Below are 26494 nucleotides of genomic sequence, written 5' to 3' on the forward strand. Positions count from 1 at the left end.
GTCCTGTTGTATTTGTCATATTGCAATTTTGCATGGGAAACAACAACAGTGCTGATATGACAGTCATAAAAAAATAAGACAATATCTTTTAAAAATGACAATATTTCTTAAAAACTTATCAAATGTTAACTGTAAAAATGTAAAATTAAATTGAAAAAAAAAATAATAATAATTAAAGTAAAAAATCTCGTGGCTTCCTTCCATATTATTAAAGAAATTGATGAAATTTATTTTTTTTTTTTAATTTTAGACACTTAAACGTCAACAATAAAAAAAGAAAACAGATACAGCTGATAAAATAGCACACTCAAAAAACATACCTAGTCCTGTTGTATTTGTCATATTGCAATTTTGCATGGGAAACAACAACAGTGCTGATATGACAGTCATAAAAAAATAAGACAATATCTTTTAAAAATGACAATATTTCTTAAAAACTTATCAAATGTTAACTGTAAAAATGTAAAATTAAATTGAAAAAAAAAATAATAATAATTAAAGTAAAAAATCTTTCTTCGCTTATAGCAGAGCAAGGTTTCGATCCTCGGACCTCTGGGTTATGGGCCCAGCACGCTTCCACTGCGCCACTCTGCTTCACAAATATAAATTTTCAAATGACTCATACATGTTAAGTGAGCTCTTAATAATAATTGAGAGGAATGTGTTGACTCACAATCAATGCCAATTTTCGCTAGACATACATAGTATGTGTTATGAGTCTTTTTATAAATACCTGATAGCTATGCAAATATGTAACGAATAACTTTAGCATGTTAATGCTTAGTTCGGATTGCAAATATGTATGTATGAAGGAGTATATATGCTTATACACATATGGATTTTGTTTATATAAATATATGTTTGTAGCTTAACTAAAAAAATGAATAACTAAAATTAAAGGTGTAAAGAGCATCTAACATATATGACATGAAAATATAATAGTACACATATTTACACATTTTTTTTCAACCAAATGACAGAAATTAGTTAAGATATGGGTTTTTAAAATAGTACTTGCATAACCTAGATTAAAAGGTATTGAATTGTTCAATCATGTAGTGTTGGATTTTCATCCATCATCGTGAAAATTTAATCAGTAAATTTTGAGTTTTCTCATGACATTCTGAACACCAAAAAAATAAAATAAAACTAGCCAATTAAGTTGAACTCAAGACAGTTTTTAATGTCTGATACATCAAATAGATTGCTGGCTGATGGGCATTTTAATCAAGGGGCTCCCAGCCGTACCTTTTCATTGTATAACACGAACTGTAAAGTCAAAAGCAAATTTTAATTTTAGTGATTAACTGATGCGCCAAAGAACATGTAAAATATATTAGATTAGCGAATCGTTCAAAAGGTTGAACAGTGCATATGTATTAGGTAAAACTCAAAGGTGTTCACACGGACAACCAATCAAATTAACTCAACTATTTAAATACTATTTAATGAGTTGATTGATTATTGTATGAATAATAAGCTTAGTAACATAAAACATAAACCAATAAAACGCGCTGACTGTTAATGTAGAAGGCAGCGACCCATGCACCTTGATTGATGAAAACTTATCAAAATTTTATCATATCATTATTTATTAATAGTCTCTGCATTCTTTTAGTGTACGAGTATAATATGGCTTCCAAGAGATTTGTATATTTTGTCTATATGTATGTTTGAATTATACATTCGCTTCGTATATGTACATAATAAAGCCAGTTTAGCAATCAATTTGAGCTCTATTCAAAAGAATCAGTGTCTTTCGCAGCATCAGACGGTCCGGACTCCCACTAAACTTCCGGAAACTGCACAACTAGCGTAAGGTACATATATGTATGTTAAACAGCAGTATATACACACGCTAATTAAACAAATTTACAAATATGAACCAATGTTTTTAGATGAAACTTTTTACGATTGGAATTTTTGTGATTTGCGTCGCTCTTTCTGCTGCTGAGGTCTTACGAGATTCCCCAAAACTTGCTGAGTTGGTGCCCACAATAAATCAAGAAAATTTTAAGCTAATGCCAATCGATGACAAATTCAATCTTTCGTATGTTTCGAATATTTCAATCAAAAATGTTGAAACTATTCTTCTTTTATCGCAAACAATAGTCTAGATTATCCCGAAGGCGGTAACCGTGCGGAAGAAACAAAGGTACTCATAGATGAAAATGGAAGAGAAGTACTTGCAGTGAAAGGTCGTCTCAACTTGGTCTATAACGACGCTCCATTTCATGTAATAGTCATATACGAGGCGGATGGAGAGGGCTACAGAGCGAAGTATATGTATGTCCCAAAGTTGGCCAGCTCGGTATTCTTTACTAGTGCAAGTTTTTTAAAGACCGCTGCTGGTTAAAAGTTAGAAAAACTGACAACAATCTAGAAAAAAAATCAAGTCATTTGATTAGCAATATTTAGAATTCAAGCTTATGTGGTCCATTAAATTTAGCAAATACATGAACATTAGAATGTCATTTCTGCAAGTTTATGCCAGAAGACCCACGTACCGCTTTGTTGATACTTAAAGTGATTCAATAACGAAATAAAAAACAATGAAATATTATCTTTATTTAAAAAAATTTTACACATAAATACACAAATCACTTACTCTATCAAAATTTGCAAGGTAAAAAGCCGGGGAGATACATGTAACCCAAACAAAGGGGCTAAATTTAATATATAAAGTACATATTGAGGTGAACATCAACCAGGTGATCGGAATTCAATATATTAGGGATTAGAGGTTTAAGAAAAAGATCTAGAACAATTTCATTCATATTCAGCATTAAGCCACATCAAAATTGAAGAAAATCCTATATCCGGTATAGGATATATAAGTATATATCCGGTATAGGATGTATAGATAGTATAAGTTAGCTAGGGTAATTTGTGGACCGATTTCACAAATTTTGGGCATTACTCTGTAGTATATTCAATATTATACGTTTACTTAATTTTGATAATGGATTGACACAATTTTACTCAGTTTTGATATTAAGACATATCATTACCAGAAAGAGTTGATTGAGCAATATACATATCAGGTATGAAGTCAAGCGACTTCACCCAATTTTATCCATTTTAGGCACAAGGATACACAGCATTAGAAAAATATATTTATATATACATATATATGCGATATAAAGTTAACCGGAAGTTCGAAAATCTTTATATTTTTCTGGGGCCTTGAAAAGTTATAGTCCGATTTCGACAATTTTTAGACGTAAGCTGAAATACCTACAAGACACTACTTGTGCAAAATTTTATTTCAATTACGTCATTGGCTCTCGATTTATATAGTTATATATGAATGGTAGGCTTGGTTGTAGTTCGATTCCACTAATTTTTATATCTGGATAATGTAATACACCAAACCTGCCACGCCCTTTTAGTAGGTATTTTATATGGGGAGCGGGAGGGGTCATCACCGGATTTTACCAATTTCCACTGTGTGAAAGGAGGTGCCAAAAGGATTTGTCCAGAGTGAATTCAGTTAATATAGTGTTAGTGGTTTATAAGATATGTATATTAATATAATTTGGAGGCGGCCCACTTTTAAAAAAATTTCAAACTTCAGATTAGATTTCTTGGTATTCGAGGTCTACTTCAGATGCCCTTCCTATTGCGATTCGGTTAATTTTTGGTTTAGTTATGGAAATTTATACGTTCTCGATTGGGGGCATGGCAGTGGTTCGATTCCGCCCATCAACAATACCGAACTTCTTATGGTTCCAAGGAACATGTGTACCAAGTTTTATCAAGACATTTTAATTTTTACTCAAGTTACAGTTTGCATGAACGGACGGATGGACCTGATCTATATATACAACTCCATATCTACACCATATACATGTACAGAAATTTACAAGCTCACAGTGATAATGATGCACAAAATTTACCGTTAATGACAACGATTCAGGAATGCCAAATAAGTAATGCTATACATGTGAGTAGTGCTGGAATAATTGGTTGCTCGAATTACCGATTCTGTGATTATGTTGACCGAATAACTGTTTTCATATTGTTTCATCTAGCCTCAAATCTCTTATTAACGCCAGGATGCTTAAGGGGTTGATGGTTTAAATATGATGTTGCTTCGGCTGCGTACGTTCTAAATGCGCGAGCCTTCTTCTGATTACCGCATCACATTCCAGTAATATGTGCGCCGGCGTCTCGTGCTTTATCTCAAGTGCCTATCTTTTTATTTCCTTTTCCTACCTGCTTCTGGTATTGATGAAATGCTTTCACAGAAGTTCTGAAGTGTGATCGTCTGCCTTCCCATATTTCTTTATTGTAGCTGTTTAGCTTAGATTTATATTTCTCATAGTTACCGTCTCTTTTCGCTCTATTAAAGTATTTCCTGACTTCTTTCCTTTCCTTAGCTAGTTGTGTGTTCCACCATTGAGCGTCTTTCGTTTTCTTTGGATCTGAGAGTTTGCAACTAGCGTTAATTGCTTCGATTATATTATTATTTAGGTCCTCTACCTTCTGTTCTAGTTTCTTGGACATTTTTTGCTTTGTTTGCTAGTTCATTTCTGTTTAGGTTTATGTCAAATAACGTTCTATATTTTGCCTAGCCGGTTTTTCTAAGACTTCTCATGGCTTTATTCATGTTTATTAATAGTATAGGGGTATTTCTTCGCCGCCTATTGTGGTTAGCTGTACGGGTTGGTATCACTTTTGCTAGCCATTCAACAGTGCAGTCGTCCTTGCAGGCAGAGATGAGTAGCCCAGGCCTAAATGTTACTCCTGAGAAAACCAATGGGCTTTTCCAGCCTTTCAGCGCCTTATACATTATTGCCTCTTGTGTTTCGGTCAGCTTTTCCGGGGACAGAAACTCTTTTGGGAAGTCCCTCGGTAGCACGGCCACCCTGACCACTTTTATAGCCTTAGCATAGCTGTGTTCCTGGCCTGGCCTTATGGTCTTTTGGTTCGCGACAGCGGACCCTTCCAGGTGCCTGGCGGCTGATCCTCTTGCTCTGTTTTTTTGCTTAGACTCGGGCGGATTCTGGGCTGATACCCCTTTCCAGATTCCTTATTTATCTTATGATTCCTGCTCGTCTCTATGCTTTTTGTCGTTGTTATTTCTTTCCATTGGATTCGAGGTTCTCTCAACACTGATGAATGATCGCACCGTCGAAGATTGGTTGCTGCCAGGAGAGTTGTATTTGACACTTCTGTTTTCGCCACGTCTGGTTAGATCAGTTCCAGAACCGTTTCATCTGCTTTCGCGTTCAGTGCTCCTTCGGCGGTGTTTTTCGTATACCTCGTCTCTCCGATTTGAAATTATAGAGGATGATTCGCTCTCTGGGTCCCTTTTATTCTTATTTTTGTTCGGATGTTGTTCCGATTCCTCTTTGTTGGTATCGAGAGCTCGCAGCGAGTGTTGTTTTGTCTTACTGTACTTCTCTCCCGAGACAGCTCGGCGAGGGAAGGACTGCCTTCGCTTCTTCGTACAGAGGCCCTTCGACTGGTGGCACATATAGGGCGAAGAGAGCTGCGGTTTCCGGTAATAGATTCCGTAGTTTGTCCCGTCTGACCGCTTCGCTTCTGCTCTTTCTTCTTGCGTTGTTGATGTTTTTCTTCATCTCTTTTGTACGACCACTAGCATTACGGAGCACACTTTGTGGTCAAAATATTTATAGACGAAATATTTAGTCCGCTGCGACAGCGCGGCATGCCTCAGTAAGACTACAGTTACATCTCGATTCGGCCCGTTGTCGAGATGGCACCGTTCTGATACAGCTGGATTATTATACCTCTCCTAGCTGCAAACCAACCAATGGGCACGGTCCGCATAACACCCTGGTTTAAGAGGAGTGGTTTTACTTTGTCACTGCTCGCTCCGCAACACATTCCAATCAGCTCAAAAGTTAACAGGCTAGGTTTGCACTTCGCCTCTCAACTTAATTTCTCTAAATAGTGCTGATAAGTTAACAGTTAACGACACGGTCCAGTAAGGAGGTAACCGAACCATTATTTTGGTAATAAATTTGCACGATTTGCAAACGTTGTTTCGGAGTAAGTCTGATCACTATGACCTGAATGAATGAATACTTTTAACATATTGATTTCAAAATTCGTATAGTGCAGTAATGGTTAAGTTTAGCCAACGAACTGTTCAGTATATCATTGAAAGCGATCTTTGTGAAAGTTGTGCCACAAATAAAAATAAACCTGTTTTTAATTAATTTATTGAAAGTGATATGTGTGGAAAACTCGAGTAAATCCCCATTTACGTGGTGCAGCTTTGAGCAACGAAGGGGAAGAATTTTTTGGAGGAAAAATCTTCCGGAAATCAAAACGCACAGTTCATAAAAAAACATAAAAACAAAAAAATGGGAGCACAATATTGAAGTTTGCAAAGAAGCATTTAAATAAGACTTTAAGCCGCTGGAAGCTCGCCAACAAACAAATCCAGAGTTGACTCATTTGGACCTATCTGCAATATCGTCATTGTAAATTGAGAATTTTTGGTTAGATTTGGAACGATAGATTCGGAACCAAGCCGACTTGAAACAAGTCTTGCAAGTAGAGTGGACGGAATTGCTTGTAACTAAGAGGAAAAATTGGTGGAATCCATGTAATGTCCTAGACGGTGAGGGGTATCCTACGAGGTAAAATTAAAATTTATTTACTTTTCTTTGCATCATTTTCGCAACCTTGTACCTCCATTTTAATACTGAAATTAGTTTTGGTTGTTAATTAGGTAAAATAATAAATTTTGAAATTTCTGAAATTTTTAAGCTTAAATAAAATTCGTTTTAAGTGGTATTTATTTATTTTATTCTGGGGAAATATGTTTACTTTTCAGATAAAACTTTCTTTGCTGTTACTAGACCATCATTAGAAATTAAATCAACAACTTGAAAGCATTAAAAAAGTTAATAAGTTTGGCACGAAAAATTCCTGGACACATCGGTATAAAAAACAATGAGGTCAGCGACCTTCTATTTAAAAAAGTAGCGACAGCTAAGCCAATAGGACCAGAACCTTTCTTACTTGAGATGTGGATACCATCCAGTAGGGAAGAGCTACAGAAGGAAGAAAGGAATAAATAGGAAACGTTGCTGACTGCAACTGCCTGGACTTCGCCCTGCAAAGTTACTTCTGCAAGGATACAACCCGAAAAGGTTTAAGCAAATTCTACTGATCAATTGCGGTTCTGACCCCTAAGCTTAGCCTTAACGCAACTGGGTTTAATGAAGTAATGTGATAAGAGGGGACCTCAGGTCGTAGTCCAATCCTCACAATCGAATGTAAAATAAGTTCACCCGATTCGTGAAATGTGGTGGAGTTAAAACCAAAATCTTAAAATCTTAAAACTGTCTTGTAACATGAAATTTCGTAATCTCAAAAAACCATAGTATCTCATCTATTCGGCGAAAAATTTAAAGGTATTCAATCTTTAAATGTTTATTTATTTTATTTTTTAAAAAACTTGCTTTCAGACATTTACGCATTCATCAGTTTCTACTAAATAGATGTAGAAATGCAGAAATTATGTATTATTTATTTATTGGAAAATGTTTTGCGAAAAAATTTTAGTAATTTTAATAGAGATACTTTTATCTGCTGAAAACATTATTGCCACTAAAATGGATGATTAAACGATGTTATGTAATTGGGATGTTTCCTGCAATAGTTTTTTTCTGTAAATAGTGCTACCATAAGTTCTATTAAAGTTCAAGCCATTATAAAAATCAAAATATAATATGTTTTCTAATAAAGATAATTTTATTAAGTAATGCATATATTGAATAAGCGATGTACATAATTCTATTCGAAATGGTCACCTTTTTCTTTCACACAAACCCTCAAACAATTCGGCCATTTATCAATAGAGGCAAGCACATTTTCTATTGGTATCGACAACTCTACTTGAACAAAAAATTGTTTAAGAAAACTTCTGTGTGTTATTCTCAGGCTATGTTCTTCAACTTTGACCTCCAATGGACTTAAATTTGGACATTCAACCAGCCAAACGTCTGCAGTTATGAAACCAGGAATATTGCTTTTAAGCCACTGCTAGGTGGTGCTATGCGTGCTGGAGCAAAACCTTGTTGGTCTCAATCGAAGAGAGTCTTTCTTAATTGATTTACCATACCTTCTAAAACATCCTGCTGGCACACCTTTGTCCCAGTTCTTTTTTTCGTTTTTTCACAAAGATGAAGTGGTGTACCGCCTTGAGAGGTGACTCGCCATCAAACCATTATAGCAGCTGGGTGGTGACCACGTTGAACCCTTGGAATAACAGTTTTCGCGACTCTGAAAGTTTTTGCATATTAAGAACTTCTTCAACAGTGCAAACTTTTTCATCTGCAAAAAGGATACTTTCATGGCCGTTGACCGCGTGCCACTGCAGAACCCACAGGATCTGCGCATAGATAACCAGTTGACTGATAGTAGGCTTTCATGTGGAGATAATATTAAATAAGTCTTAACAATGGTCTGGTCAATATATCCATTTCCCTTGACATATTATTTTGTTTTCTAAGGTTGTGGGCCAAACGGTAACATTTTTTTTTGTTTTGAGTTGGGGTGAACAAAATTCCTATGGTGTACCCAAATTTTATAATTTGCTGTACCTGCCTGTTCACTTGTGCATAAGTTAAAAAATTTGTTACTTTTATGCAGTGAGTGAGAAAAAAGTAACCAATTGCCCATTGGATGTTCAATGTCTTTCTCGCTCTATCCAGTTACATTTATGACAGGTTGTCATTTTCTATGCTACCTCTTCTATGTATACCTTATTGGTTAGCAGTATAGTATAGTTTATTGGTTACCGAATCCGTTTACAGTCTGTTAGATGTAACAAATGCATTTGTTACCGAATATGAATATGTCAGATGTGTGTTACCTCTGCTATTCGCATGTGTTAGTGAATGGATTATCTACATACATATGTGTTACTCATTACAACTGTATCCTAAGGGTTATTGCTTTTGTTACCTCTATCATACAAAAATGTTAGTACATTTGTTACCCATTTTTTAGCAGTAACAAGTATTTTATTTTCATCGGTTACTCTGTTGGTTATCCATCTGTTATCTCTAACAAATGCATATGTTACCATTTTGGTTACCTTTTTATTACCATAACCTCAATTAAACTTAACTACATGCACACCTTTCCTTTTTTTAACCGCTCCCTAGGAAATTTTCTCTTTGAAGGTCAGGCGAGCATTCAACACTACAAAAGATTGTCAAGTTGTCAAGAACTATCTAAGCGGTCGGCAATCAGTCGTACTGTTTCGAAGTCAAAATACTAAGTTAAGCAGAACTAAACGGGGGCTCCGAAGGGTCGTGTCTTCTCCCCGCTACTGGTCAACTTCTATATTTCGAAACTTCCTCAACCACCAGAGGGAATTTCAATGATCTCATATGCATATATTTGTACTATTGACGTCAGGCAATGGAATCGATGACATGTGCTCGAAATCAAACAGCTATCTTACCAATCTTTTTCGTTTCTTTTCTGAAAGGAGCCTGACACTCTCCCCCAATAAACCCACAGGAGCCACATACTCCAACTGGACCAAGAGGTACAGACTGAATTTTAATATCATTTCGAGTCAGTAACCAGCAGCTCCTAGGGAAAAGACAAAGAAACGTTGTTGCCAACATACGAGGCAATCGGCCGGCCGGTCATCAACTACGCTGCAACCATATGATCGCATGGATATAGTGAAATGCAGACGAAGAAGCTTCAGACGTGTCGGAATACTGTTCTCCGTACAGTTACAGTATGCCTCTTGATGCTTCCTGTCGAGCAGCTACATAGTGCATGCTTCCGTTTAAGGAACACAATTCACTCCACTATAAGCAGTTTCACCGGGATGTTTTCGCATAACAGTATGTCGACCAGACAACGGACGCAACAAACTTCAGACACGCACTGACCGCCATTCACAGTGGAGCCATCAACATCTTCACCGACTCCATCTCAGTGATTGGCGTACTTGAAGTCAAACCACCACACATAGCAGATGAAGAGCTCGACAGTTGCGAAGTATAATATTAACAATTATTCAAAGTAAAACTAAGTATTTTCTTGCCAATAAGCCTCTTTTTCTTTATTTTAATGTAAATATGAAGTTCAATAAATTCGCGAATATATCAAATTATTGACTCTTTCCACCTCTTTTTCACAGTTTCAATTATAGTTAAATCTCTAATTCTCCACACATTAAGCAGATGGTTCCCATTTATGACTATTTTTTTTGGTGAGTACGAATAGCAAACAAGAAAGTATGCAATTTTAAGCAAACAAATCTTCAGATTAACTTTTATCACATATCTCATAAAAAATATTGATTACCAAAACCTTATGCATACCAACCAAGCAACCAAAGTCAAATGAAACTACCAATATTGGTCCGATCTCAACAAAACGGTAACGCTGTATCTCATCCTTGATTATTGTAGAGTATTGGTCATCATGAGAGGAACTGTGACTGTGTATATCCTAGTTCGTACACGGAGTCTTTTGTCGCCCAAACCGGTTTTTTGTGGGCGAGGGGACGAAAGGAAAGACGAAGAGACCGTTCCGCCAGTGGCGTATTCTTGTTCGAAAATTTGAATTTCGTTATCAATTTTTTGTATGTAATATGCAAATATGCATAGAATAATATAAATATTTTGAAAATTGTGACAATTTAGATACTCAAAAATATTTAATTTAAATTTTTAATAACATTTAGCAGTATTAAATGTAAAATTATATACATATATAAATGAATTTTAATAAAAATTGAGTTGCTTTTACTTTTTATATTTACATAAAATACTAGCTGACCCGGCGAACTTTGTACCGCCATAGCGTAGCTTTGATGCACTACTTTATTTTATATAGTTGACAGTTGTCCTATCTTAGGTATGAGTACCTATTCAATTTAAACTGGAATCTATAATATCCTCCATATAAAAATGAATCCTTATTTCCCTGGTCTCGTCATAACTGAGAAGGCTATAGAATTTAATTAAGTAACCACATTTCCGATGACATTCGTTACGCGCGTTTTTTAAAATATTCAAAATTAAATGTATTTTTTCAATCTTTCTGAGACATTTTCTTAATATTTTTTTCGTTAGAACCTTATACAGAGTATTAGAAAACTACAAAAAAACCAGCCAAATCCAATAATTCCCAATAATTAGGAAATTCCCGTCATACATTTGGCCTTAAAAATAATAATAGCGGATATTCAATACATTCTGATGGATTAGGGAATTCCCGTCATAAGATTTTCTTCTATTCTAAATATTGTTCTAACACGTACATGGTAATTCCTGGTAAGCAAAATATAAGACCACCATACCAATATACAAATAAACTATGCAATAGGATCTAAGTATCGCCTAGCCGAACCGCACAAACATTTATGAAAATTTTATGAAATGGAGTTGTTGGACTATTTTCGTGTGAACGCACAGAGCGACACCAAAAATGAATTTGGCGATAATGGGCGACAAAAGAATCCCCATGTGAACACCATCTAGGCGAGCACGGTATTTAAGACACCCATTGAGAACTCTGTTACCTTAAATTTTGTGAATCCTTTTCATTCTTCCTTCATACAAATAATTTCATGCTTCCTGATTTATTTTATACATTGTACGATTATAATAAATATATTGGACCCCAAAACATTTCATATTACTGTCTTTAGTAACGTAAAAAACAAAATGTAATCCATAACACATAAAACATTCATAATTACATAAAATTTCGTGCAGGGCACATTTCACTTACCGGCTTAGCTACACGCGATGTTATTTCGTCCATTGTATAAATCGTCCAAGTAACAAAAGAATCAGCTGTTTTCCAAGAATTTTAAACAGCTGAGATCATCTGATCGAAATCTGACTTTTTCGACAAAGAGATGTACATAAATAAAGTGATGACTTTTTCGGGAAAAATATTTGTAATGGAAAACATTATTGAAAACTTTCAAGAATATTTTCAAAACAAAAATTTATTGTTTTTCCTAATTCCAATTTTGAGGTTGCAATGTAGGCGCGCTATCGATATTTCTGGTGTTCGGTTTCCCAGATAGCCTATATTCATATATTAATAATATGTACAGTTTGAAATCAATCTACATATAATAACAAATATGACAAAAAATATATGTATGTAAACATAAAATAAAATACAGTTCATGAATAGTAATTACATTAAAAATATAAGTCGAAATAATCAGCTTGAAATAATTTAAACAAAAACCAAAATGAATATATAAAATCATGTACAATTCAATTGTATTTATTAACAAGTACAAGTCAAAACAATCTACTTGTATTAATTTCAGCACATATAAAAATAAATATAAGAAATCAGGAACAAATCAGGATCAACAATAATAATAATCAAAACAATGTAATAAATAATATTTACAGATGTAATAAAAACATTCATAAAGTTAAAAGATTTAAAACAAAACACGGCAACACGCTATAGCAGATTTTAGGCATTTGGAAGTTTTAGTACTAATATTAGCAGGCAACCCATGCCAAGAGCCTAATTAGTAGTAGAATATTTAGGGGCAATCCGTACCAAATGTCTATTTTTTGCGTATGGGTTAATGAAAACCTTATACTGGGAGCAGTTACCGACGCAAACCGTAGACCGAATCAGCTGATACGACCTCAATTATAACTGTAGACCGTACGGTAGGATATCCGCGAAAATTAGATTTTTCCCGTAGAAACGAGTGAGATGATTACTCTCTTGTAACGCAGGATTGCCAGTCTTGCTATTTTGTAGTAATTAAAAATTAACTTAAATACATTTGAAATATTATTAAACTAACTCAAAATTACAGTCAAATAAATGTATTTATAAATATGTAGACTATTTTTAAAAGATAAGTTTTAGTTTTGAGCTTTTACATTATAAAAAATTACAACTAACAAATCAGTAAAAAATCGTAAATACAAATTGAACAATGGCAACATTGGCCAAATTAAAACAAAATAGAACAAAAGATCCCTACAATTCCCAATTTAATGGCTATACACTTATCTTCATTTCTAATTCCAATAACTTAACGCTTAACTACTTATTATTCGAGCTTACAACTTCTTGCTTATATCTTAATTGCTCTTAAACCAACCACACTCTAACTAGAACTGTATGTGCTGCACAATCTGGCTGTCTTTATATATTAGATCTTTAACTAAACTTGGCCTCTAGAACCTTCTGATAACTACGAATTCGCTGTCTAGTTGCTTCTGACAATTTATCGTCGATTCGATTTTGTTCTATCAACCGTGTTCGTCACAATACAAACGTATGAAGCAAAAATCAACGATTTTATGTCTTTTAATATAGAGTAGGAATTACATTTTTTCTTTGTAGAACAAATTAATGTAAACAATTTATTGTTTGATATATCAGTTCTTGATTGTTTATAACAGAAATATAAAATTTTTTTTATATATTTCATTAATATTTTTTTTTTAATACTAGTAAAATTATAAATAATTATGTTGTTAGTTAAAAAACAGCTTTAGAAAATATTTTCCACACTATTTTCATACAAAAGCTATTTAAAGGGATCCAGTGATGGTTCTAATTACACATGATAGCATAAACACAATACGGGCGACGGCGAATATTCGTCGTACTCGACGATGTCAATATACATATCTTCCCGAGCATGCGTTTGCCCACAACCGTTTTTTCGCGACGATGGCAAAAGCTAAATATCACAAGTTGAACAACTTTCTGATGTTCCTTCTGGAAGGAAAAAGTGTCAACCCGGCAAACACAGAAAAAAGTGACAAAAATGGCAACATAGCTCTTGTCGATTCAAAATATTTTTACATGGATCGCAAAAATCTGCGTCGATATACATATATGCATGCTCATACATAAACATATATATTTACGATGGTTTATTAGCAAAGCTGTTAGAGCGGCAAGGGAAGCGGTGACAATCGGCGATCGTTCGTTTGTTGTTTTCGACACAGCTCGGATTTTTTACCAATAACACAACGTTGTGACGATTTGTCGTCGCGTCAGTCCTTCGACATATTGATTCTTTGACATGAAAGCAAAAAACGTGAGATTTCACATGAAGCAATTAGTGTACATATTTACATACATACATATGTTGCAGGTAGACAAATATACAAAAAGTATGTGTTCTTTCATATTTGTTTCGATGCACACATAATTATATACATATATTTATATATATAATATATGAGCATATGTGCGACCGCTTGGTCTTTTCAAATATTATCAAAGCTTTTAATTACCAAAGCAAATAAATATATTATATGTATATGTACTATATATAATACTTAAGTCCTGTGATACCATATATATGTATGAATATAACTAGAATATTTATAAATTATATGCAGAGTCGTTTGTGCATTGTAAATAAACGAATCTGTAAGCGTACATTTCTTAACATTGGAATTAGCATTATTTTTCTCATTAAGTGAAAATACTCAATTTTGCTATTTTTAGTTACATTGATAAACTGTGAAACTCATGATGAAGATGGAACTGATAATAGAATGATTGAAAAAAATTTAAATATGGATCAAAATGACTAAACGATTATAAAATATTGTTTTCAGTTTTTAAAGTGAAACTTTTTAATATGTGTATACCATCTAAATAATTGTAAAGTGTTGTTCAATAAAAATATTAGTTGGAGACCTAGTCTACTTTTATCGTTTCCGATTATCATTCTCATTGTCTACGTATAAAATTTGGGATTCCAAAAAAAAAATTTAATTACCATTTAATTCAAATGGTAATTCAATTATTTTTTTAATGTATTATTTGCAACCCTGGTCTAAAGTGAAAGTTGTCGTAGAAAAATATAAGTAAATTGATCGATTCATTGTTTTAAGTTATTAGTTCTAATTACAAACAATAATATCAGTACTATTTTGTGCTTTTGTTGGCAAAATAGCAATAGATTTGTTAGAAATCTGAATAATTTTACATTTTACATATTTGTGGTATAACTACAGGTGCCCATTGTATTTGGCAAAATTTAAACTGGTGTGTTAATTTAGCGACAGCGACAACTGCAAATCTGCTGCCGTGAAGTCGTGCTGCTGTCTAAATAACAAGACCCATAAGAACGTGTGTATCTTAATTCCAATCGCTTGTCGTCGTAAAATTTCAGACCTTCTTGTTTGATATTCATACTTACTAAAAAAAAGTCATGAATGGGAACCTGCTCAATGTGTGAAAATGAGAGATCTAACTATAATTGAAACTGTGAAAAAAAATTGAGAGTGCCAAAAATTTGATATCTAGGTATATATAAGTATCTGGGCAAGTAAATAATTCAGTTTTACTTTAAACAATTGTTAATATTATACTTTCAACTGGTTTTTTAGGTATAACAATAGAGTACCTAAAACTTCCGCAGTAAGCGAACAAAATGATATCAACGTCAGGTAAATGAAAACTATAACTTTTGCGACATGTCAATTGGCAACTTGCCAATGTTGTTGAGCCGTTTAAGTTGTAAGATTCGAAATGATTGTCATCAAATTCACCTCAGTGCCTGTCGTAAGAGGCGACTAAAAGCCAAATGCACTATGACTGTTATTTTACCTTGCCTAGAAATATCAGCATAGGAATAATGTCAAAAATGGTGCTATAATACTCAGCTTGAACTGATATTATAGACTTTAAATGAGATTCCAAATAAAAAGACATTTGAAGTTCAAGCGACAATTGTCACCAGTCATTGAGTAATGGGGAGCTCAACTGGCTGTAGCTTCGGCTACACAGTCTTACCGGAGACTCCACTCTAGTACCACGGGGAGCAGAATGCCCTTGGACTTCGGACCAATCTGCTCATTGGGTTCGGCCCTTTGTGGAGATTCGTGGTGGCTGTGGTTTAAGCCTAAGTGCTGAAAGAACTGAATTTTCAGTTCAAAAAAAAAGTTACACAAGCAACTGAGTTCCGTACCTGAAAACGGACAAATAGCTCGTATTATTTGAGGCGGTAATCAACGCATTGTTTTGATACGTTGTGCTTTGAGCACAGTGAGGTAAGGCCGTCGCCGGCAGGTACTCACGTAAAACACACCGGTCGTTGTAGGGATAGGGATGTGGGGGATTCATTGAACATACAAAAAGGTGTTTATACTCATACGGTACCTCATTTCACGAAGGACATATGTTTGGTATGTCGGGTTATTCAGAAGGGACGAGTATGAGTTTAACCTGCTACAGTATCTAGAACGAAATTGCGCAAGGATCACTCTAAATTATTGGGCAACTAGATCTCTACAACTGCTATGGCTGGTGGACTAACTCCAACTACTGTTTCTGTGAAATCATCCCAGGAGAACCTGCTTGGAGAAGACTGGCAACGTACACCAACAACGACTCTTTGTCCATTCCCCAGTAGCTGCTGGATAGCGACTTGATGATTTTGGTGCGGCTCTGTACTTAAATGTCTAAAATCTTAGGGCCTTTGACGGTCAGAGTGTTGGGCTACTTTCAAACACATGCCATCGATAACATTGCACGACATCAATATCATATAATCATCTGCAGATCATTTGACGGAAATTCCCTCTGGTGGTGGAGGCAGTCTCGAAATATAGATGTCAAACAGTATCGAGGAGAGGACACAACCCTGCGGAACCCCCCTTTTAATTTTTTCTTAATTTGGAATTTGGACCTCAAAACAGTGCGGTTGATTGCCGACCGCTCAGATAGTTTTAGATAAACTTTATAGTGACGAATGTGGGAATTTCGTAAGGAGTGGTTAAAAATATTCAATTAGATTGAAGAAAAGGAAAAGTATGTAGCTTACTTTATTTGACCTCTATTTTTATGTACATATTTTTCTAAAAGTGAAGTGAAATCAAACACAATGTTTTGATAAGAAAATTTGATAATTTTGCAACAGGTAGGTAGGTTTTGTTAGGCATTTTGGTACCCAAAGATTTTCCCAAGTGGCAACACTGCTGCAGCCGTGAAGCGCGTATTGTTACTTGTAGGTTAGTACAATGGATGTCACGAACAACAAGAAAATTTAAGCAAGTCTTGCTAAACCAATTTATGTCTTAAAATAAACAACATATCTCGGAATAAAAAATGCTGATAACATTTGCACCTCTTAAACCAAATACATAATTAAATTCTTTTCTGCGAACATAATAGCAACTTCATTTTAGATGCTGAGTAATATAGCTATGTATACGAGCACCACATTGTGTTTATGCATCTGAACACCACGTTATGTTAAGTTGATCCAAGCATATGACGTACAATTCACAAGAAAAGCTTTACTTGAGTATAATACACAATTTCAACAGCATATGTTTGTATCCCTTAATGTTATATTGCAATGGAAAACACTTAACCATTGATAGAAATGTATGTAGCTCAGCCAGTTAAATGCATGAATACTGAAACATTTTGTTTGCATAAAGACGAACTCATTTGTACTACCCTGTTTTGTTTCGTTATAAATCTAAAAACGCTTATGTTGATACTTGGAACAAGTTGACATATGGTGTTCGATATCCCTGCCGCAGCTCTAAGCGGTATTGCTGTACGCGGTTGATTCTCCGAAAACATATAAATTTACATATGTTTGAAATGTTGCTTCGGTAGCTATGGTTTCTTACACTCCAATCACCGCAGGTGTAAGCGAGATAACGATAGTGTCACGGGCTTAATAGTCACGCAGCTAACAGCTGCGCCGCGTATTAATTCAGTACGTAAATTTATTTGTTGTGTGCTGGTGCGTTGTGAAAATGGAGGCATCTGAAGCAGTTCACGGTAGCTCGAGTAACCAAGGAAAAATACATTGTACCAAGGCTTCAGGCAGTGGTGTGATTGTGAAAATAAATTCAATGAAATTGATACGATTGGTTCGTAGTTATGAAGTATTGTACAACAGTTTTGCGGACGGCTATAATGACAAGAGTCACAAAGAGATAATTTGGGAGCGCATTTACAGAGCATTATTTCCTTTTTACGATTCATACAAACCCCACCATCAAGACTGCATACGTAAGTATATATGTATGTATGTGCACAAAACAAACTCGGTCATATAGTGTTTGTGTTTTAGTATGATGCATTTTATATGCCGATAGCATTACTTTTTCTAAGTAGGTAAAAATAATACCCATTTTTGATTGTGAAAATTTAGAACATATGAATTTGTAACAAAATTAATTTCCTATTGACGCACGCTTCGCCCTTCCTCATCTTTCTACAAAAAATACTATGGTTGGCTTATCAGCTAAAGGGTAGTAATAGTGATTACACGATAACTTTACACTCGATAATGAATTGCAACCGACATGGATTTTTGCATTTAATCAATTGTTGACGGAGAACCACTGCTACAAATAGTGCATATCTAATATAATTTGCTACATACGTTTTGTATTTTGTTATCGATATTTAGAATTAGTAATGTGTAAATACCAATATTCTACAGATAATATGTCTTATCTTGAGTTCTCACTTAATTAACTTGACTATTGTATCAATATATAACACATACTTAATTAGTCGTGAAATTTTCTAAAAATTAACTAACTTGGTAAGTGTATAGTTTAGGTCCCCCAACTAAGGAGGCCTAAAAAAAAAACGTTTTGGGTCGGCTTTAATATACCGTCCCAGGCTTTCGGGGATAAAATGGGTATGGGCGGATAGAGGAGATCCTCCAGATCAAGAAGATATATAGATATAGCTTGCGGAAACTTATAGTTTTCGAGATATTTACGTTTAAAGTTGAAAATTTCAACTATTTAAAGTACGTATTTTTGCGGTTTAAAATGAATTACACACTTATATTTTTCACTTTTTTATCCACTAACATTTGACTAATTCGTTTTTAGAAATTTTTTTTATATTAGATGCTGCAAAAATAGCTTTATTTCAATATTTAAATATTTCTTCAATTTTTTTAATTTTGACAATAACAAAATGGTTGTGAATGACAAAACACCAGTGTTGCCATACTAATACATTTTGTAAACGAAGAAAAATAAAATAAACAGAGAGATTATACTCTAGATGCAGGAAACAACGCAAAAAGAAATTCTGTGCAAAAAAACCTTGATACACCCTGGTGTTGGATCGACCAGGGTTATTTTTTTGAAGCGCGGCCGAAGGCCGCCAACGCAGAAAGGAGTTCTACGCGAAAAGACCTTGTTACATCCCGGTGTTGGACCGACCAGGGTTATTTTTTTTGAAACGCGGCCGAAGGCTGCCAACACAAAAAGAAGTTCTACAAGAAAAAGTAATATTGTCATGGAGGGTATAACGTAATACATAACATCAATGCTCTGTAATAGTTTATTTCTCTAGGTCTTGGATTCCTGTATTTAGGGTATTATCTGTTTTAATTTCTTTCAGCTCAATTGCAAAAGATATCGATAAGGTAACACTGGTTATTTGACATTTTGCAACCCTTTTGTTATTGTCAGAATTAATTGAATTTAACAATAATTTAATTATTGAATTAAACTATTTTTGCACTATATAATGTAAAATAAATGTGTACAAACGAATTAGTGAAGTGTTAGTGGATATAAAAGTGGAAAATATAAGTGTATAATTCATTTGAAATCGAAAAACTGCGTACTTTAAATAGTTGACACTTTCAACTTTTAACGTAAATATCTCCAAAACCATAAGTTTCCCGCGGCTAAATATATATATATATATATTCTTGATCTGGATTATCTCCTTTCTCCGCCCATACCCATTTTATCCCCGAAAGCCTGGGACGGTATACTAAAGTTTTCCCAACGTTTTTTTTAAATTTTTTTAATACATATGCATTAAAAAAAAAAATTGTGATACATTAAAATTAATTCTTTTATATTTTCCGGTCGGTTTTGGACCGACCAGGGTAATTTTGTTTTGAAGCGCGGACGAAAGCCGCCAGTACAGAAGGGAGTTTGACGCGATTGAATTAGGAACACCCCGGTTTTTGACCGACCAGGGTTATTTTTTTGAAGCGCGGCAGAAGGCCGCCAGTTCGGCGCAAAAGAAATTCTGTAAAATTCACTTTCCGTTCACGGACTTGTAATATTCGCGTCAAAATAAGACGATTTAAAAAAAAATTACTTTTAGAGGCCTCCTTAGTTTGGGGACTCAAACTATACATTTACCAATAACTTAATTAAATTACAATAGTAAAATTTTGGGTAAATTTTAGAAAAGCATATGGGAAAATTTTAGTATACCGTCCCAGATTTTAAGAAAAATTAAACAATTTTAAGTATGTATTTTTCGAATTTTGAATTTTACACTTACATATATTTTTGGCAAATGTATAGTTTAAGCAAAAGGCTTTAAAAACTTTTTAAATTTTTTAAAATTTTTTTTTAAATTGTCTTATTTTGACGCGAAGACTACAACTTCCGTGAGCGGAAATTTAATTTTTTCAATAATTTTATAAGTACATGTATATATAAATATATATTCAACACACTTTGCATATATTTTTCAAGTAACTTAGTTGTTGTTGTTGTTGTAGCGGCAGAATTCTGTAGAGTTCGGATCACTTATAGCACAAACAGTCACCGCCATTCCTCAATTTCGTACTTACCGCCTGTGATAAAGCAAATTTGTCAAAAGTTATGCCAGTAGTTGCAACGCAGAAATCAGTTGTTCTCTTTTGTTTTTCACCAATGCTTCCACTGTACTATTTGTATACCTGATTTTTCCCACATTTAGTTTTTTAGTTATATTTTTTCATAATAAAAAAGCTCAAAACTAAAATCCAACTATTAAAAATAGTTTACCTGTATTCGTCTGTGATTTCGAGTTATTTTAAGAATATTTCAAATATATTCAAATCCATTTTTGGGATTCAGAAAGGTTTGTGCTCGATTTGTCCCGCACACTTTGAAACAACACGAAAAAGACCTCAGAATCAGACAGATTTTTTTACCAAAAATCGCATTCATATCATCGACCATTCACCCTTTTCGCCTGATATGGCACCCTGCGATTTTTATTTGTTCGGAAAACTAAATTTGGCCATGAAAGGAAACCGCTATGCTGACGTTGATGCCATCCAAAAGGCGACGACCGCCATCCTTAACGCTATACCGACAAATGACCTAAAAAAGTCATTCGATAACCTTCTTGAACGTGCAAAACGTTGTATTCAGGCGGAAGGAGGCTATTTTGAAGGCGACCAGTAAATTAAAAAAAAAAAACAAATAATATTCGTTTTTTAATAAAAGTCCTGAAACTTTTGAATTTCACCTTGTATATGGTATTCTAGAGTTTGACACTCATCAGCTGATGCATAAAATCTACTAAAGGAAAATAATTATAAAGCATGGAAATGAAGCCAATTTGCATATATTAGGAGGAAAAGGAAATATTTTAAACTATCCCTAAGGGCATAACAAAGGACTAAGCTGTATAATAGATTGAAGTACTTTGCAACAACATTTTTTTCCTCGTTTTTGTTTCCAGTTTTATCGTTTATTTTCGTTTTTAATTTATTTTATACTAGCTTTTACCCGCGGCTTCGCTCGCATCGAATCCATATTTGTGTTATTTCTCTGATTTACTTTTTTTATACATTTATGTTTTTTTTCATTTTTAATTTTTTCGACAAAAAATCATTTCTGCCAAACTTTTTTTTTCAATTTCAAAATTTTCAAATTTATTTTCCAAACATATATAATCTTCCAAAATAATTTTTTTAATAGTTCGTAAAAAATTTATAAATTTTGTAATAAAAAGTATCCTATGTTCATTCTGACACCTATAAGAGTATATGTACAAAATTTCATGATGATCTGTTAAGTAGTTTTTGCGTGAAAGCTTAACAAACAAACGGACTTTCGCATTTATAATATTATATATATTGTATAAATATTATATAGTATATATATTATATAGTATATATAGTATAGATTATTCAGTGCAATCCAACGGGATACATTACACAACACCACATAATTTCAATTTATTGGGAACATTTACGATTTTTTTGGCGCCCCGATCTGATGGTATGTACGTATAAAGGAGGTCTAAAGGATTAAAAAATGTATATACTTATACATATACCTTCCTCAGACTTATATGTTTTTGTGATATTTGTATTTAAAGTTCAAAAATTGTAATTGTACACCCCGATGTTTTACCGATCATTTATCGTCGGTAAAAATTACTTCACCGACGAAAATGTTAAGATCCAGTTTGTACTCCTTTGCCCAGTTGGTAAATAGGGTGGCCGTGGATTTGGCAGTTATAGGCTTCTAGCAGTGAAGAAGCGAGAATTGACGTCATTATCGTGCAATCATCTGCGTATGAGTTAATTGAAACTCCTTCTGGTGGTTATTGGAGCGCCGAGATGTAGTAATTAAACACTAACGGGGAGAGGACACCACCTTGCGAAACCTCTGTTGAATTTTTTTTCATTTAGATTGTTTCGAGGTTAAAAGTAGCAATGATTGACGTCCGCACAGATAGTTCATGTTCCACCTCTTCAGTCCTGCAAAGAGCGTGGTATGTTCGATGTCCTCAAGTAGCGTTGTATGGTTGACTGTATCAAATGCTTTTGACAAGCCCAACGGACCACCCTTCCGATTTTCCACACAAAATAGTCCTTGTCGGCCCAACACCGAAATGTCTTCAGTTTTTTCTCCTTTGTTCATTGGGGATCTTTTCAAAGAAAGGCGCGGCGAAATTTTCCCGTTGCTACAGCAAAAACAATCTGTGCACAGCTATTGGGAAGGTATGTTGGTGCCGCTTGTGAAGCGTTCCCAATTGTCTGTGACCGTGAAATCAATTTTGTTCATCTTTCTCGGCAGTCACCGATCAACGAGAGTGGGGTCTACATAACTGGAACGGACGAATTTTTACCCAAGCAATGTCAACTCGACAGCGTCAAATGTATCCGAATAATATTTTCCGTTGCTACAACAACACCAACAATATTTCCTAACAACTACCATAGAGTCTTAACATGTAGGCAAAGCTCGACAAAATATCTAAACTTCAAAGTGTGTGACCTATAAGTTCCTAAAAGAATTGTCCAAATGTGTGTCGGTTATTTTCTCCACATGACCTGTATTCGATGTAGCAAAAGTGGTTATTATCCGATTTCACCATTTAAATAATAACAAAAGTTTTTAAATGGACACTTTTTTACAATACATTATGGGGTTGGTCTCATGTTCTCATAAAAAAGGAGAGACTCTTATTCCATTTTTTGTTCATATTGACTCCAGTTCAACATCAACCGCAATGCAATTTTTATGTTACAGGTACAAATGTACGCCGACGTTGGAAAACTCTTCGAGACTCAATTTCCCGCGAGGTCAAAAAGAATGCTACACTTGAAAATTATTCCCGAAAAAAAGAAAGTCCGATTATTGCTGAACTCGAGTTCTTGATACCTCACATCAAAAGCTCACATTGTGCGAGGTATTTATTATTTTAGTGTAATGTTTTTCTAGAACTAAATATTACGTTTACTTATAGATTAGCTGATGAGATGGGATTACGGGAATGTTACACCAGCACAATGGTAGTTGAGCAGGAGCCACAAGATGAAGATAGTCTAAACGACTTGATTGACTTAACTGAAGAATGCGATATTAAGCCATTTATTAAACAAGATGGCTTTCAGTACGATGATATGGACACGTCCGATGGTACATTTTCGCAAGAAACATTTTCCCCGTTTGTAAATGTCGATGTTGGGAATCATTTTACCAATGGCATTGAAGTGGTACCAGCCACCGAAAATGACGAATCTATTCATTCGTCATGGAACAAAGAGTTTTGTACGCTTGCACAGTTCAAAGGCGGTGAATTTATTAATCCTGTTGACTTGTGTATGGAACACGAAAATGGAGTTAATTCAGAGGCTACTGAGAAGGAGGCTAAAGATATAGAAAAATCAATAACATTACCTGCAAATGACACAGCTGCAGATGAACCTATTAGTAAAAGGGTCCGGCACGAATCGGAAGATTCATCCAAAGAATTACAAGCCAAAATACTGCAATTGTTGAGCAGTTTAGAGCATCGCGAACGTAGCGACTACGAAGCGCAAGACGAGGATCGCATGTTTTTACTATCGCTGGTTTCTGACTTAAAACGGGTGCCAGCGGCAAAAAAAATGATGGTGAAAATGGAAATTGTAACGGCTATCGCAAGAGCTAATCAAAGCCAATGAATCGTGCGAGCTTACAGTTTATTTAATATAACGCGTGTTCATTTTCAATTAATATTTTATTAAATAGTTTTAGTGTTCACATCGTTTTAGAAAATTAGTTTAGCGTTACCTTTCTCAATTCGAGCTGTTTCGAAAAATTCGTAAACATCTTTGTACCAAACGATTATATATAAGTCAAGTATTCACTTGGACATTTAGTGACTTAAGACAGTATAAACTCAACAGTCTTGCCGTTATTAAATTTTGAAAATTTTAATTATTTTATTAAAACGAATTTGTTGAAATAATTTTTTGTTTAAAGTAATAATGAAAGTTATGTTAATACAAATATGCATATTTGGATTGTTCTTTGCACTGTGAATCAAAACTTGAATTCGCAAAAATACAGTGCGTTTCAATTTCAAGACGTAGTTAGTAACTGTTTACTTAAGTGACTAACTGTCATAATCCGAATTTTGCACTACAAAAGAACATTTTAACCAAAAATTTACGTAAAACAAATTTTAAATTCTAAATGTCGATGCCGAAAAATATGCGGGCCTACATTCCTAATTAGCCTATGCTAGCACTTCTGTGTATTGTAAATGCATATACCCTTATGTTTTGACAAATATCGCCTTAAGTTTTATTTATAGTTTCATGGTATTAAATATTCCATTATAAATACTTGTGAGCAAAGTGGAATTGGTTTGGTTAAATGTTTTTTTTTTGAAAAATATTTAATAATACAATTAAGAAAAGCTAAGTTCGGATGTAAACGAACATTTTATACTCGTGCAACTTGCACGGATCAAAGCAGAGGAAATACCTTCAGGTGTCGCAAAACTAGATATTAAAAAATGTTGCGAAAGAGTTCAACATTCATTATTCGAAGAAAAAGTGATTGGATTACAATAAAATTTGGTTATTTTATAGATCATAGACTTCCTTAGTTTTATTCATATATTTTACTTCGCTTCAACTAAAATTATATTGAAATCATCTTCAAATGAGATATATGTTATCTAACCACAACCGAAGAGTGTAAACTTAATATATATATGGTAAACGTCAACTAGGGAACGGGATTGATTATATTAGAGATATGATGTTTACACCAAGGTCACCAACAATTTCAGCGCTAAGCCACATAATTTTTTAGGCAAACTTGTCCTGATTTCATTAAAATATCACACAAATATACCAACTCAAACGATTTAAAGTCAGCTAAAAAGTCGGAAATCACTATATAGAGTTGTTGTTGTTGCATTAACCTTTGGCATTGCTCAGGTATACTTGAGAACATATTTTCAAGCAATTTATAAATAAGTAACTCACACACTGACCGACATATTCGGCATAAAGTTTGCTAGAATAGTTAGGGTTTTTTCTAAGTTTTCACCCGATTTGATCTATTTTAGACGTAAAGATACACTGCTACTATCCTAAAGATTTGTCTTGGGCGTGGCTGTTGTCCGGTTTCGCTCATCTGCATTACAAACCACTCTTGGGTATCAAGGAACATATGTAGCTTGCAAGGACGGTTGCATGTACAAGTATATATAATGTATATATAACTCTGTATCTATCTCGATTAGTTTTAGGTGATACAAACAACCGTTAAGTGAACAAAACTATTATAATCTGTAGCAAGATGTTGCGAGAGTATAAAAATGTAGTCATATTTTACTAATTAACTTTAGCTTAGCTTTGGCTAACGATATTAGCAATAATATAAGCGTATAAAATTTTTTCTATGAAAAAAATTGAGGCTCATGAGCCAAATATGTACAACTGTGTTTGAAATAATAGCAGTGGCATAACTGGGAATTCAATCGAAGAAAAAATAATGTATTTGGTTTTTATTATATGTAGTTAATTTATATTTTATTTTATTTGACGATATTCAAGCTGGCTAGAAATATGGTTTAAAAAAATTAAATAATGTGCTATTTAAAATAAATAAAAAAGGATGTAAATAAAAATTTCAGATGTGATTAATAATAGCAGTATTGAGCATTTTACATCACAATGTTCATATGTTAATACATAATAAAGCTTAATTAATTAGTATTTTGTCGAATGAGCGTTGCTAGATAACACATCTGCGCATCTCCTAGGCTTGTAGTCGACCAAACGTCTGCATTATTTGAAAGGAAAGGCCCTTCACGCATTCTTCCCAACACTTTAAGGGGTTCTCTTTCCCCTAGAGCTTCCTCGACCTCTGACCAAAAATTCTAAAACGGATTAAGGTCAAGTGACATAGCAGGCCATCTCATAACCTCAACTACATTTAAAGCAAATCTGTGTATTGCCATTGTCTTGTTGATCAACTAA

The 26494-nt window shown here is 34.2% G+C and overlaps 1 protein-coding gene and 1 non-coding gene across 2 annotated transcripts; one reads left to right on the forward strand and one right to left on the reverse strand.

Moving 5' to 3' along the window:
• Positions 1-522: 522 nt before the first annotated feature.
• TRNAM-CAU (transfer RNA methionine (anticodon CAU)) lies at positions 523-594 on the reverse strand. The gene has a single exon. It is a non-coding gene; the product is annotated as a tRNA-Met (tRNA).
• Positions 595-17325: 16731 nt separating this feature from the next.
• Positions 17326-25760, forward strand: LOC106617492 (uncharacterized). The gene is made up of 3 exons (XM_014234714.3): positions 17326-18018; positions 23262-23421; positions 23479-25760. Exons 1-3 carry the CDS (start codon positions 17760-17762, stop codon positions 24176-24178), a joined length of 1119 nt encoding a protein of 372 aa, XP_014090189.2. The 5' UTR covers positions 17326-17759; the 3' UTR covers positions 24179-25760.
• Positions 25761-26494: the final 734 nt, after the last annotated feature.

The sequence above is a fragment of the Bactrocera oleae genome, chromosome 5 (genome assembly GCF_042242935.1).
Source record: "Bactrocera oleae isolate idBacOlea1 chromosome 5, idBacOlea1, whole genome shotgun sequence".
NCBI classification, from domain to species: domain Eukaryota; kingdom Metazoa; phylum Arthropoda; class Insecta; order Diptera; family Tephritidae; genus Bactrocera; species Bactrocera oleae.

Coding starts and splice junctions, on each gene's coding strand:
- LOC106617492 (XM_014234714.3), top strand. CDS start 17,760: ATGGAGGCATCTGAAGCAGTTCACGGTAGCTCGAGTAACCAAGGAAAA. Junction 18,019..23,261: donor CCACCATCAAGACTGCATAC/GTAAGTATATAT, acceptor TTTATGTTACAG/GTACAAATGTACGCCGACGT. Junction 23,422..23,478: donor AAAAGCTCACATTGTGCGAG/GTATTTATTATT, acceptor GTTTACTTATAG/ATTAGCTGATGAGATGGGAT.